At 47.4% G+C, this 15,018-nt stretch overlaps 1 protein-coding gene across 2 annotated transcripts in view; it reads right to left on the bottom strand.

The window, feature by feature from the left end:
* Positions 1–15,018, bottom strand: part of MASP1 (MBL associated serine protease 1) — a 60,983-nt gene that overhangs the window by 9,708 nt on the left and 36,257 nt on the right. The window contains exons 9-11 of one of the 2 annotated variants that reach the window (XM_042956144.1): positions 9,484–9,621; positions 8,602–8,676; positions 2,186–4,662 (exon numbers count right to left, since the gene is read on the bottom strand). In XM_042956144.1, coding sequence (XP_042812078.1) covers positions 3,779–4,662; positions 8,602–8,676; positions 9,484–9,621 — 1,097 coding nt within the window. In that variant the 3' untranslated portion in view covers positions 2,186–3,778. Of the gene's footprint in view, positions 1–2,185; positions 4,663–8,601; positions 8,677–9,483; positions 9,622–15,018 lie in introns of those variants that run through there. The other variant, XM_042956145.1, reaches the window with a different exon arrangement.

Below are 15,018 nucleotides of genomic sequence, written 5' to 3'. Positions count from 1 at the left end.
ATATGGAGGTAGAATGACTCTGGACCCATACATGGGACTTCAAAAGACATGTTTTCATGTGTAGGAAAACAGGATTTGAAATTTTCTGTCATATATTCTCTATGTCCAGGAATTCCCCTTGTCCTCTGGCTCCTTATTATTAAAGCTGAGCATCCATTGTTTTAGGTGAGGCTGGATACAATTCTGACTTTTGAAAGAGCAAAGTAGAAAGAAAAGTTGGAAATTTAAACTTTCATTTGAAGAGTCAAGGATTGTGGTAAAAGATTTGTAGGTTTCAAGGAATCCAAACCCAGAGAACTAAGCATATAATCATATAATTTTTACTGTAAGTCATAGAGAAAAGTGGATGTAAGGATAGTTGGATAGTTGCCTGCCTCAAGAGAGAGAGATAAAACCTAGGAAAAGTGTGGAGACAGAGGGGGGAAATGAGGGAGGGAGAGAGGAAGGAAGGAAAGAGAGAGAGAGAGAGAGAGAGAGAGAGAGAAGAGAGGAGGAGGAGGAGGAGGGAGAGTTGGAGATTTAAACACAGCAGGGGCCCTGCTTCCTAGAGCCTCTGAGTGGACAGTAGAGGCTGGGTCCTTGTCCCTGGGGAGTATCCTGCCTGGAGGTTAGCTTCAGACTGTCCTGTGGCATTGGCACTGTTGACTACTGTACCCTTCCTGATACTGCCTCCTTGGCTTCTGAAGCACTTCTCTGCTGTGTTTCTGACCCCTCTTTTTTGTCTCTTTCTTGGAGTTTCTCTTTTCTCCATGCCTTCCATGCTGTGGCACCCTTGATCAGTCCTTGGCCCATTCTTCTGGACACTTCCGGTAGATAATAGCAGTCTCCTGTGGCCATCCTACTGTACCCTGATGGATTCCAAATCAGTATCTCTGACCTGGCTTCACTTCTCAGTGATTCCCTTCTTGCTTATTCATTCCTTACATCTCCAGCTGGATTGCTCGTGACCTTCTCCCCTCTGATATTCCAGATGTCTGTTAAGGTCTGCATAGATTGCATCCTAAAGCTGGTAAAAAAAAAAATCACCAGGGGAAGTAGAGAGTAATGTGACTCCTCCCTGCCATGTCACAAGGTGGTTTCCATGTAACCTCATGATACCTCAGCGTCTCAATATGTCACAACATAAAGTCCTAATATTTAGAGGATAGTAAAAATCTGAAACACATTAGAACGCAAGACAGGATAGTGCTCGAGACCAGCTACATATACAATGTCAAGCATAATTTAGGATTCTTTTAGTTCTCAATAGTGTAAAAAACATGATATTTTCATTATGATACGAACCCCAAACAAAGGCAAACCATGAGCACATCCATGGAGAGCCCTCATGAGCAGGTTAGCTGTGCCCCCCCCTCCCCACCAGCTCCATGTCTGCACTATTTCACACCAGGCCTATACACTGAGCCCTGCTGAATACATCATTTGAAGGTTTTAAACTCCCCCAGCTCCCACATCTGCACTGGCTTAGCCATAGGTCTGGTGGGTTTGCACCTTTTTCTCCAGCACCTTCCCCCTCCCCCCACTTCCCACACTGTGCTGCCCACCCTCAGAATCCTCTGCCAGTGAGACCCAGGAATCTGCATTTCTAAGGAGCACTCCAGGTGATTCTAATATACTCCCAATTAGAGAGTCACTGGTTACAGGGCATAGTGCAACCATTGTATGGCCTTTAAGACTCCTTCCACCTTCCCTGATTCCCTGATGCACCTCTCCACTCAGGCATGCTTCCCTGCTTGATCTTCATCCACACTGGCCCTTCTCTCCTGTCTCCTGGTGTGTTCTCTGCAGCCTGTTTATAAAGCTCCCCAAATCCCCTTCAGCCCTGTGACTCTCCCGCCTTCAAGTGCCCACATTGCTGTGATCTCTACTCTTCTTACGACACTTCACTGCTTTCACCTGTGTGAGACAAGGATGCACGTGACCCTGTCTTGCATGCTAGTTTGGCCTCTTTGAAGTTAAGGACTTAAATGACAGGTGCTTCAGTGAAGGCACACAGCCTGGGGGGACACATGTCCATAACTGACTCCATTCCTCATTTTACCCTTTCTTGGATGATGTCCAAATGACAAAAAGTTGTACCTTTTCTGTAATGGGAGAGATAGTAGCTTAATGAGGGGCCAGTTTCCTTCAAAAGGTCAAAATACACAAACATCAACAATAACCAAACCTCAGAATGAAGGCTGTTTGTTATCCACAGAGGGTTTATTTCCACTTTAGACCCCTGACAGGAGAAACAGAGCACAGAGGCACCTTGCAGAGTAGTGAAGCTTGTGGTATGAAATATACAAAATACAGCATTCTCTATGTGCACTGTTCATAGACATAGGAGTGTGTTTCATGAACTGATTGGACAAGCGGACACTTCCCAATGTTCTCTTGGAATTCTTCTCAAGAGACTTCTCTGGCTGCCTTTCTCTGACGGAGAATCCCCAGAAAAGCAAGCTCTGGGGAGGAGGAACACAGTCAGCCCTGTGAGAGCCAGGGAAAGGCTCTGGCAGTCAGAAGACTGAATGCTAGCACTAGAAGAACGCTGAGAGGGATCTGATGTCTTCCTTTTCTAGATGAGGAAACTGAGGCCCAGAAAGGGAAAGTGATTTGTGAGAAGTTATACAGCCAGTTAGGGGACTGGAACCCAACACTCTTGGCTGTCTCTCTCTCTTCCCTGCCTTTCATGGGCAAGTCTCTGCTTCCCATGACTCGGGCTCCTGGAAACCAGAGGGGTGGATCTCTCTGAACATCCATGCCAGGTGGGTTCTCTGAAGAGCTCAGACTGTAGGCACACTGGGCAGTCTGGTGAGATCAGGTTACTCCTAATGTCCTGAGCCCACCCTTCTTCCATTTCCTTGCCCAGAAGCCCAACGGGACACAGTGTGGGCCTTCTCTTTTTCTAAACAATCCAGTTGGGTCTCCATGCCTAGGGCTGGGGCTCAGGTCGCCCTTTCAGATGATACACTTCAAAGCTGGAAGTTTGCTTCATGCTTGTCTGGAGCGGCAGGTGTGGACGCCCATGTTGTCAGCTGATATTGGAGAGTAACATATGGGTCTAAATGATGTGTTCAGAATTGACAATAGGAATTTATCAGGGATGGGGGGCCTCCCACTGATATTCTCCTCCTCCTGGTCACCACAACACCTTCCCAGCTTTCTCGTTGTCCTTTGAAATTCCTTTAATAGAGAACACAGGCGTATGGCTTGGACTACAAGAAGCTTTTGGGAGAGAAACCTAAGGAACAAAAGTACTCCAAGGCATCACCCTAGGAGACAGAGCCTTGGGGGTCTGATCCCTGTCTTCTAAAACCCTAGAAGAGACTAGACTTGTCTGTGCCAGGGGTGATCAGGGAAAACATACGGACTCAGCATTCAGCTCAACATAAGGAAAGATTTTCTAACAATCAGGTCCCAGCTCGGGCACACCAACAGTGCGAGGAGTGCGTTTGGTAAGTGACTAGGAGTGCATAAGGCCACCGGGGTCAAGTGCTCCCAAAGAGGAGTGCTGGGATTGGCCAGAGGTCTAGTCTCCCTCACTGTGCTGCCGGGGAGAGTGAGGCCTACAGAGGGGCAGGGGCTTGCTCAGGGCCATGCACCCAGGTCTCTCATACAACCTTTTCCTATACCACACTGCTGGCTCTCAGGGCCCCTGGGCTGTCTTGGGAGGATGAGAACAGCGCGTTCCATTCCATCTGGTCTGGTGAGTAACGTGGAGTGTGCTGTCGGAAGTGCGTGTGCAGACTCACTCGGGCTGGGGTGGGGCAGGCAGGCCCTGAGGAAGTCGGTCAGCTCACCGTTCCACCTGGAGCGCCCCCAGGCCTTGTGGGGAGCCCATCTGCTCCCACAACCAGTCCACGTAGTTGGAGACCTTTGTGTAGACCCCATAGACCTGCTTGCTGCCGCATTCTTCAGGGCCCCCCCATGACACCAGGCCTTGGGCCACCCAGCGCTGGGTCAAGTCATCCAGAATGACAAAGGCTCCACCGCTGTCTCCAAGGCACGTGTCCTTGCCACCCTCATAATAGCCGGCACAGAACATGTTCTCTGTGACACTGTAGTTACCCGATCGAGACTCATAGCTGGTTTTGCACTCAGCGTGTGGCACCACAGGTAACTTGACGTACTGCAGGACATCGGACAAGGTCCGTGTGCCACTGCTGATGATTTCATCCACTGTCACGTTAGGATTGGAGATGCCCCACCCAGCTACCAGGCCCAGCATGTGGGGCTCCGGGCCTTCGGGCTCAGGGCTTGGTAGGCAGATAGGCATGACGTGGGGTCCCAGGGGCACAGGTTCCTGAAGCTGCACCAGAGCTATGTCATGGTTGTAGTTCTGGATGTTGAAGTCTGGGTGGAGCACCACTTGTGCAGCTGAGCTGTTGACAGCGCCTGATTTGTCCCGCACATCGTGCAGGCCCAGGTAGACGGTGACATGCTCCTTGGAGACCGGTGTCACTGTGTTGTCTCTTCGCTGGGAGCGCAGCACATGGGCTGCTGTGAGGATCCAGGACTCGGAGAGCAGAGCCCCACTCCCAAACCACTTGTCATTTGGCACCCTTGAGGTGTCCTCCACCACTATCAGGGCCTGCCATGGAAAGAGGCCAGGCTCGGCATTCCGACCCCCAATGATTCTCTTGACCAGGTTGGGCAGAGAGCGGGAGGGCTGACCACACACTGTAAGGAGAAGGAGGGAATGGGGACAAGAGACAGAGACTGGTCAGGTCAGACATATGGAAAGAGCTGCTGAAAGAAATTCACATCATTCACTGTAGATTATGCCACACGGGACCCTACTCTACATCACAGGGCCACACTAGCCTGGGAGAGTTCTGCACAGGTGTCATCTTCGACTTGTCTTTCTGGTCTGGCCTGTGTATGGTCTGGCCCTTCTGTAGCCAGTGCTATCGACAGACCAGACCATTTCATGTGTGGGGGCTTCACCATCCTGAATCATTTCCAGCCAACATCACTTTTGGCTTTGACCAGCTCATATTCCAGAAGAGGCCCATGCTGTGGGTACTTAGAAAAGTTCTGAAAACCATAGGTCATGGGCTTTGAGCGATGGAAGGAAACTAAAAGACTGTCCAGCGGGTCACAGCAAACACTGGGCTGGGAGTCAAGATACCTGGGGACTTGACCCAGCTTCTCTCTCCTATGTCCTGTGTGACTCTAAGTAAATTTGTCTCTTAATTTTTGATCTGCTAAATGAAGCAGTTGGCCAATATGATCTCCATGGATCCTTCAAATTCCAAATTCCCTCAATTTTTATTTCATTTTCCATGGCCATCCCCATTTTATGGGAGTAAAACTCTCCAGAGGTTAAGCAATTAGCCCAAGACACATGACCATTAAGTTAGTAGGGGAATTAACTAGATTCTAAGATCAATGTCTTGTCCCATATCCCACAGTACCTCATTATGTATACAGATCATGGTCATGGGCTCTGTAACTTTTTCTTCTTTGGCCTAAAGGACTCATGCTATGAATGCATGCCCAGGGCATCGAAGGTTAGGGGAAAGTGGCATAATCTACAAGCAATGATGCATGGGCTCTGCTCTGAGCCACCCATCATTGCACCCAGGAACCATGTAGTACCTTCAGGGGAAGAAGAAAGGTCTGATCAAACTTCGTTCCACTGAGTTGTACCCCGAGCATGCACATGCACCACCAGCCTCCTGCAGCCAAATGTCTTTGGCCCATGAGCAGAGAGGGTCTTCAGTACCAGTCCCCTGCTGGCCAAGAACAAGCTCACATGGGCCTTCCCAGCAGGGCTCTTAGGCTTGGGAGGTGAGCCTGGTGTGAGTGTGGGCTTCCTCCTGGTTGCAAATGGCCAGGCTACATTCTTTGGTTCTGGATACTTTCAACAATTCTTTAAAGACCAAGGAATATTTGTGTTTTCTTGGCAACTTTGGGAGGTCAGGCTTTCAGCGACCCAATGTTTTTCAGATGCTCTTCTTCCTGATGCCAAAAGCTTCTGACATGATCCTTAGGCACTCTGTCCTTCACATCAGGCCAGATGTGAGCTGGCCTTTGCTAATTCTCTGTGGCCTGGTCTTTCAGAGTTGAAGGCCAGACTCCCAATTACAAGCAGCAGCCTACAAGGTGACATCTCAAGGCAATCTGTGACTGGCCCTGCACAACAACTCATTTAGTGCTGAAAGGGCCTCATCTGGTAAGGGACATGCCTGTGGTTGAGTTCATGCTTACAACAAAGCCAGCTCTGAATGGTGCCTTTCTTCAATGTCAGAGCTGGGGAAGCTTGGAGCACCACTAATTGACAGATGGAGAAATCGAGGTTCAGAGAAGGCAAGTGACATACTCAAAGTCATTAGTGACAGAGCCAGAAGTAGAGCCTGTTTCTTCTAACTCTTGTTTTATTTTCTGCACTAAAGTCTGTTTTTCATCTTGATGTGCTTTTGTCTTTTCAAGAGGTTGAATGATGCAACAAGCCTTGAGCGAGCTCATTGAAATGGGACCTTCTTTTTGGCTGCTACCCTTTTCCATCCAATCTTTCCTGGAATAAAGGAATCTTCTTGAAAAACTAGAGCTTCAGCTGCACTGAAGCCAAATTCAGACTCTAGAGCACTGGAGGTACTGAGGGAGGGCCCTTAAAACAAAAATATAATATTCTAGAATTCTGGGTCCATGAGGATGCCATGAAACATAGAGTGAAGAATGGCTCAACACTGCTTGTGTTGACAGCAAAATTCTTGGCTTCATCTTCCAGCTCTGCCCCTAACTTTGTGAATAGCTTTGGATAAATCAGTGCTCCTCACCGATCCTCAGTTTTCTCACATGTAAAATGAAGGGCAGAGAGTATTTGCTTAATAAGATTCTTTGGAAAGGTGGATGTTATGATGTTAAATAAAATGGCTTTCTCCTTTCTGGTTTGCTTTTGGGTTCAATTTTGGTGTCTTAGGAGGAAAGGATTTAGAAATCTCTGGCATGGTCCAATGGTAAACCACAGTTCTTCCCAATACCAGGTGTTAAAAGAATTTCATGACTCACTATATCCAAGATGCTTTGTGTAAATATAGAGGATGATAACCATTGCAGGTTATAGAATGTTATGGATCACTTGGTCCTACTCCCTCACTTCTGAGGTATGGAATCTTAGCCCCAGAGATTACTTACCAAAGATCACAATAAGAAAATGACAGCACCAGGACTAGGACCCAAGCCCCTGACTCCCAGCTCAATGCCTCTTCCCCTTCCAGAGGTTGCAATATGGCTGCCCAGGATGGAATCCACCTGCAATGCTTTTACCTTTGGCCCACATAGTATTTTAGCAACATGGGGATTTGGCTTTCCAGTTTTCCACAGCTCCACCATTCCCCATCTTCTCTGAGGGTTCACATTGGGTGTGCTCTGTGCCCTTGGGTGTGCTCCTGGCTAAGCCTGAATGAGATGATGGGGATCACCAGGGTATGAGTGGGTTGACCTTTCCTCCGCTTCACCTCCTCCAACTTCTTTCTTAAGTATAAAACCCTCCCAAGTGAAGTCTTCCTAACCAGTCCTGACTCCTCCACTCCCAGACTACCACACGCAGTGAATTCCTCCTTCTGTAGGATCTCATAGCAACTGTGATGGCCAACATAGAATGCTAACATTTTCTTTGGTTCTTACAGATAATGGTAGACAACCCTATAGTCTTTCTATTTTAACATCTATATCTAACATATAGAAGCCTACTGAGTGGATATTGAGGGTTACTAAAAGGTACCGTTCAGATAATACACTGTCTCAGTTTACCCCACACTCTAATTCAGTAAAATACAAATGCCACGCAACATTTAACTATACTGCAAAGCTCCTGCTGTTCCAGCAAATATGTAGGTGGGGTCAGCATCACTCCTCAGTGCTGTCCTGAATGGTTGTATCTTTTAATGAATTCTGCTTGATTAATTAAGTCAATTCTGCTATTTTTGCTTTTATTAAGAGTGTATATTTCTGTGCCATGACTATTAATTTTCTTTTTGGTGTGGATTATTTGTTTCACCCTACAGAGTGTGTTTGAGGCTACAGTTTTCTAGAAAGTTGATTTGAATATATGTGTGCACGATGATTGCAATGCAAATCACCTATATTTTTAATGCTAACACAAATATCTACAAAATGTCTCCCAAATCTCTATGCACAGTGACACTTTCTGTTACCACAAAGTTCTTTTTTCATCTTAGAGTGGGGTGAGTAGGTGAGCCATGGGGCTGCAGTGGTCAGTAAGACTTGAATACATTACTCTTTGGAGGAACTTCTTATTCTGTCCTATAGTTGTCCGTTATTTGTCCTATGTTGCTCATCTCTACAACACAGTGAGTACTTGAGGACAGAGTGCCCACTTTCTTGATTTCCCTGGTGCACAGGAAGTGCACACACAAACTGTTGGAGGGAAAGCCTGGTGGGAATGGAGCAGAACTGCAGAGAGAAGAGACAGGAAGGCTCTTGGTGTGATAACAGAGGCTGAATGTAGAGGCTGGATGGTTTGCCAAGACCTGATCTTGGGCTCTCTGAGGTAGCCCTTAACAAAGGACCAAAGCATCATGTTCCCCATCCACTCTCCAACAATAGCCTTGGATGGGAGACCTGGAGGCAGAGGACTTGAGGGTCAGGTACCTGGTAGACATGTGGGCTGGCTTCTCCCCAGTACTTCATTCATCCAGACTCCTTGGGCAGAACAGGTATATATACCTGGGAGAGTGAAAATAGATGGGAGAAAAGGGAGAGAATGGTTGATTTGTAGCATATGGAAAATAGATCTGGGTTCTTGATTCTTTTATAGTAGGCCATTGCAAGGGGTCTCTCTGATGCCATTCTCTTTAGGCCAGTCCTCTCTGCACCCTGAAGGACCTTTCTAAAATTAGAATCTATGCCTTCCCTCTGCTCACAATCACCAAGAGCTCCCCATTGCCCTCACAAACAAACAGCACACTCCTCAGCATGGTGTCCAAAGCTCTGTACAATCTGACTCCTGTCTGTCTGGGGCTGCCCCCTTCCTTTGATCCAGCCCAGCCCCTGGAAGGCACTTCCTCCTCCTCAGTCACCTGCCCTTTGCTCCTGCAGTTCCCCGTGGTGCACTTGTCTGCCCTCCTCTCCCCACTTAATAAACTCGTGTCCACACTCGTGTCCGCCATCTCATCTGAGTCTCACATTAGCTCTACGAGTTCCCCTTTTGAAAAGTGAGGGCTTTGAAGCTTAGAGAATTTTCTTAGTACCAGTCTGTGGCAGAGGCAAAACTGATTGGCTTTACTGTCTCCCTGAGGGTTCCTTCTCTGCCAGGGGCTCTGAGTGTGCATGTGAGGGTTTTGGGGGTGCCATGTGGCCTAACCCGTGGGATGTCAGCTTGAGGCAGGGAGAGGTAAGACATGCCCCCAGGTGTTTCTCCTTCCAATTCCTCCCAAACTTTGGCCAGTAGACTGGCTGCCTCATCCCCCCGTCCAACCCTGAGGCCCAAATGGTACAAGGTGGGAGTGGGCTGGTTTAGCATGGAGGGCTCACCTGTGATATTGTGGAGCATCTTGTAGTAGGGCTGCTGGCAGGAGTATCGGATCTCAGATTTGTATGTGGTAAGTTTGTTCCTGGTGGAGAAGGTGATTTGCCCATGTTTCAGCTCTGCTGGGGCTCCACAGTCTGCAACTGAGAGAAGAGAGTAACACCTCTTAATTACCCTGTGCTCTTCTCCTTGGGGCCATATGAAGGATCTGTCTCATATAGATGTGCAGGTTGTGCACTGCACACAAGTTCAGAGAGCAGTGCTCTAGTCTATGAGAATGGTACCCTAGAGATTTTACAGGGCCTTTGCCGCCATGAGTAGCTGTGCTTTTGGGGTCTCTTCCATCTACTGTGGCACTACTGTGTGGCCAACTCACCTGGCCTCGTGTCAACTCCAGGGCAGGGGCAGGGCTGCTGAGATTTAAGCAGACCCCAGTTTCTTCCCCACATAGTCCTTTCTTTGACTTCCAGTTCTATTGTGCAATCCTCTTAGTCTCTCCTGCCCAAGAATGAAGCCTGTAGCTCATTGAAAAAACTCTGGCTGACATGAACCAAGGAATCATCAGTTCTTCCAGACCCGACCACATGCTGAGCAAGAGCAGTTAATGTGCTCACATTGGTGCCTGGCATAAAAATACCAAAAACAAACAGAAATACAGCAGCTCCTGCATGAACACACAGCCCCACCCTGCTGGCTTTCTGTGGGCATCTTGGCCACAGAAGGCGGGAGGTGGGGCCCAGGGTGGGCTAAGTTTGAATCGTTCACCTGCTTATGTTCTCCAATTGTTGGGGCTGGATGTTGGGCTTGGCGGTAGGATGCCTGCTCCTCTGAGGTGGTCTTAGGGGGTTGCCAGCACAAAGTCCAGTACAAGTCTGTCAGAAGCCCAGGTCATGGGCTGAGGACCCAATTTATCAAACGGTCTCTTCAGGGACTTCTTTTAGGGGGTGGTGCTCATTTCTAAGGGCATCTTCATTTTAGGGCTAACAGCCTATGTCAGAGTTGAAGAATCACAGAAAAGTCATAGATAGAACTTTGCAGTTCATAAGGAACCCCAAAGGTGGACAATCCAGAATATCTTTACTTTACAGATGAGCCCAGAGAGAAGACTTGACTGGCCTAAGGTCACACAACAAGGTACAATCAGAAAACTAGACCTGATTTTGAATTCAGGTTTCTTTTGAGAAAACCAACTAACAATTCCTAAGGATCTGTTTTCTAGGTAAAATGGCTTAAAATCAGTATTAGCTGGGTAATGATGGACATTAACTATTAATCTTCTGATAATTTCAGAGGACAGCATTCCACAGAGCAGAACTTCCAGAATCCCCCCTCCTTGGGAAGCAGAGAGAGGGCAATTTCCCCCTGAGATGCTACCCAGAATTTGTGATTTTTAAGTTTAGAACTCTAAATTTATCATTTTGATCGAATAAAGAGTTACCTAATTTAAAACATAGATGGCTCCAAGGCCCTTCAATGTGGAGGAGAGCGGTGACAGCTGAGGGTAACAGCAGGTGTCTCCTATCCACAAGGAAGGCAAAAGCCAAGAGAACTGGCTAATGTTTTGTCTTGACCTCTAGTCTCCCTAGACAAATCGTTCCCACTCATTTTGATAACCCAAAACTAAAGACACTGTTCTACTCTGTATGATGAAGGTCAGCACTAGGGTCACCAGAGGTGATAACATCTATTATTTAAAGCTATAAAACAGTTTTAAATGTGCTTTCCTGCTGAGTCTCAAAGCAGATCTTTCTTCCTTTTTTAGGAAATACCATTCACTGGTGCCTGGACCTTGGTATTACTGTTGTGTCTCTGAGCTTTGGTTCATTTTACCTATCCTCTGGACCTAATACCTAGTTCCAGGGGGAGGAATTGCAGGGTTGGGCTTAGATCCTAGAAGCCCTGGCTAGAAGTTCAGTCTATTGAGAGACTGTTACTTGGCCAGCAATGGTGGGGAGATATTTCTTGAGTACCTGCTTTCTCATCACTCTAGAGAAGGAACTTTGCTGGCCCTCTAAGCAGATGGAGGTGATAAATAGTATATAATAGAGGGTCGCTTCAGCTTGGGACTTCTCCCAAGTCTATAGTATCAGGTGAAGAGCCATGCCTCTCTGGGACCTGGAGACAACTTCCCTTTCCCAGGGGCCTTGAGCCCACCTGGTGCAATCAAAGATGCTATACCCAGAGCCTCCTTCCTCAGCTAGCCTAGCCTCTTTGCTTTGGAAGGGGTCTCATCCTTTCTCTCACGCTCCCTCTGGCCACTTCCCCACTCTGGAATCAAAACGCGCTTCCTTTTTTCCATTCCCGTGGACGCCCTTTCTCATCATTCCCTGGGATGGGACACACCCACACCCTGTCTCTGCTGTCACTACTGGCTGCCATTGATTTTCCTTCGACACATCTTTCTTGACCTGCCATCCTGAGTGTGCTTTGCCACAATCTGGGGCTTCCTGCAGAACAATGCACCATGGGCTCCCCTGGCACTCACCCCAGCATCTCTTGGTCCCCACCCTCGGTGCACCTGTGCTCCAGCATCACACACCCTCACTGTGCTGCTCACTCGCCTGCTTTCCCCACACGGGAAACCATGTGGTCCACGCTCTGGCCACCCTTGAGGCCTTGATCAAGCGCTGCTTCTTCTTGAAAGCCTTTTCTCCATCTTCTACTTGGAGAGGGCTGCCTCCCTATTTCCCTTTGCTGAGGCCTCTGTTCATCTCTCTGATGCGTGCATCTTATGTTGCCCAGTGTTGCAATTATTTGGGTCCATATCGGATCTTCTGACTAAGTTAGGATCCCCTCTATCACACTGAGTAAAATATCTGTTACACATTGTGGGCTTAAATGTATTGACTTAACTGATGCCCGTCTTGACTGCCCACCTCATCTCCGCTCTCGGGGGCACCCCTGCCCTAAGCTGGCACTGCCGTCTCCGGACCTGCCATTGTCCACCTGTGCAGGATTCTGCCCTCATTAATCACCACATAGACTGACTGACTGGTCACAGTAATGAAGGGTTTCTCAGATGCGTCTATTCTGATTTTGTTCAGGCTGAAGCAGAGATTCCTGCTGCCACTAACAGAGCCCTTTATCGTGACCCATTGATGGCCCATGGCGCGAGAGCTGAGGACTGTGCTTTCAAGCGTGATACCTATCTTTTGAAACCTTTAATCAGGGAATTTTCAGAGATGCAAAATTTGTAAGCCCTGGTCCAGAGGAAAGAATACTAATAATGATAATGATAATGGGCTTTCAGTCCCGTGTTAGGTCTAAGTGGAAGCAAAACTTCTGTGGATGAGAATAGGTCTAGATTTCCTAAAAAGCCATGCTCTGGGAGTTATGGTTAGTTTCACACCTACTTATGGTTAGAAAGTAGCAACAGATAAAAATACTAAAGTCATAAAGTCACAGGCCTTCTGGCCCAGTTCAACTTGAAGTGTGGAGTGGATGAGGAACCAGGGCTCACTTTGACCTGGTCAGCCTAGGGCCATGTGATTGTATATGAAATCTTGTGTCTCTGGAACCAAAGTCATTTTTCCTTTGAGAATTGTACGGTCCGCTTGGAGGGTGCTAAAAAAAATCCCCCTTGGCTTTTCATTATTTTCCAGAGTAATGTTTGAATGATGGGTGGGCCCTCCAGGAGGGAACCTTTCTCCATTACACAGCAGTTTCGACTGCTTGACGCTGTGTTGCCTTGTTCAGCATCCACACTAATCCGCACAGAAATTGGAAATGGAGCGTTGGTGGGGTAGGGAGGGGTGGAGTAGCTCTGGGGCCCCAGGGTCTTGGGTATGGTCCATTCCTGGATGTCTGCACTCTGAGGGGTCCCGTCATTCACTCTGTCTCTTGCTCTGACCCGAGTTCGTTCTCCTCATCCATTTCGGTTTCTGCCACCGTGGTGAAGATCAAAGAGGGGTCAGGAGGTGCAGAGAAAGAAAGCAGAGAGAGGAAGAGAGGGAGAGAGAGAAAGGAGAGAAAGAGAAAAATTAGCAAGCAAAGCAGAAACAGTTCATGCAGGAAATACAGAAATCGCTCCACCAGATTGATTAAGAATGCAGTTTAGGTACAGCCAGTGTGGATGACAGTTTGGGATTGTGGAATTTGTACCATTCTGAGAATTTGCAGGGTCATAAGTCCTGGCTCACAAGGATTCCAGCACTCTGCCCCTGAAGCGAGCTTTGTTTTCATCTGGTTTGAACCTTCATTTGACATATGGCATTCAGCATGGAGAGTACTTGTGTTGGGTGGCCATGGCAAGGTGGAGGCAGGGTCAGGACAACCCTCCATCATTTCCACTTCCTGTTCCAGTGCAAGTTTCTTCACTACACATGCACACTTCCTGTTCCCAAACTCTTGCCCCACATTCCCTAGGGACTTGAAATTTCTTAGTCCTACTCATCTTTGCACCTAGGACCCAGCATATGTCTGGGACGCAGAGATGCTCGGTGAAAACCTATTCAGTGAATGAGTACAGGTGCCAGGTATGCCTGAATTGGGATTCTAATAACCCTAATCTGGACTATGTTGGGAGAACCAGGCCATATTCAGGAGAAAAAAAAATATTCCTCTTCTTTAGTACAAAATGATGGCCATTCTTTTGTATACTAAAGTAAGTCACTTAAAATAGTACCATCAAATGAAGTACTTCTGTTGTAATCGAAGTGTGCATGCTTCATTGGGGAAAAATTACTATTAAACTTTTCTACCTTCCAAAAGTATGAATGAGAGAAACCAAACCTCTGCCTAGTGAGGAGTTTGGATGTGGGTGGTGGGGAGGGAAGAGAGAAGCTTTTATGAACTTTCACTTATTCCTGGTGCTCCACTGGCACAGTAGGTACATTAGCCCAACTGGTCTTGAGAAAAATCAAGAGTGTAGGAAACTGAGGCCGGAAGTCTGAGTAAATTGCTTAGGGACACTCAACTGGTCAAGTCTGGATTTGATCTAGAACTTTCTGACTTTACAAACATCCTGTCTTCTCCACACCACATTCTCTTTTGCTTCCTCCTTCACAATGTGCCCTTGCTTTGCCTTGTACAGTATTCACACAGAACTTAGTCGCAGCACTACACGTGAGCCAGGCTTTGGAGAAGGTGGTAGACATGTCTGCTGGCCTTTGAGTTCCTCAGTTTCTGGACCTTTCTTTTCTACCTGAATTTTCTGTTTCCTATAGGCATCCAACTAGTGGAAGCCATAAAATGCACCCCCCTGCCCTGCCTTTTCCCACCCTGGGCTCTGACTCCAGCCACGTTGTCATATAAAAAAGAAAGATTTGAAAAGCAAGTGTATTTTCTAAAATTCTGTCTGGGATTTGCCTCAAGAGAGCACCTTTTGGGATGAGCACTGGGTGTTGTATGGAAACCAATTTGACAGTAAATTTCATATATTAAAAAATAAAATAAAAAAAAAAAAAAAAAAAGAGAGCTCCTACTGACAGAGTCCCCCCCTGGGGCTTTGGGAGTGGATCTGCCTGCCTAGAGAATTTGAGCCACTTAGTTCTCCTAACTACAGGGAAGTGGGATACTACTCCACTGTTTATGGCAAGCCA

This window comes from Panthera leo, chromosome C2, assembly GCF_018350215.1.
Source record: "Panthera leo isolate Ple1 chromosome C2, P.leo_Ple1_pat1.1, whole genome shotgun sequence".
NCBI lineage: Eukaryota > Metazoa > Chordata > Mammalia > Carnivora > Felidae > Panthera > Panthera leo.
The sequence above is the reverse complement of the archived record's forward strand: the minus strand, read 5'-3'. Positions and strand labels throughout refer to the sequence as shown.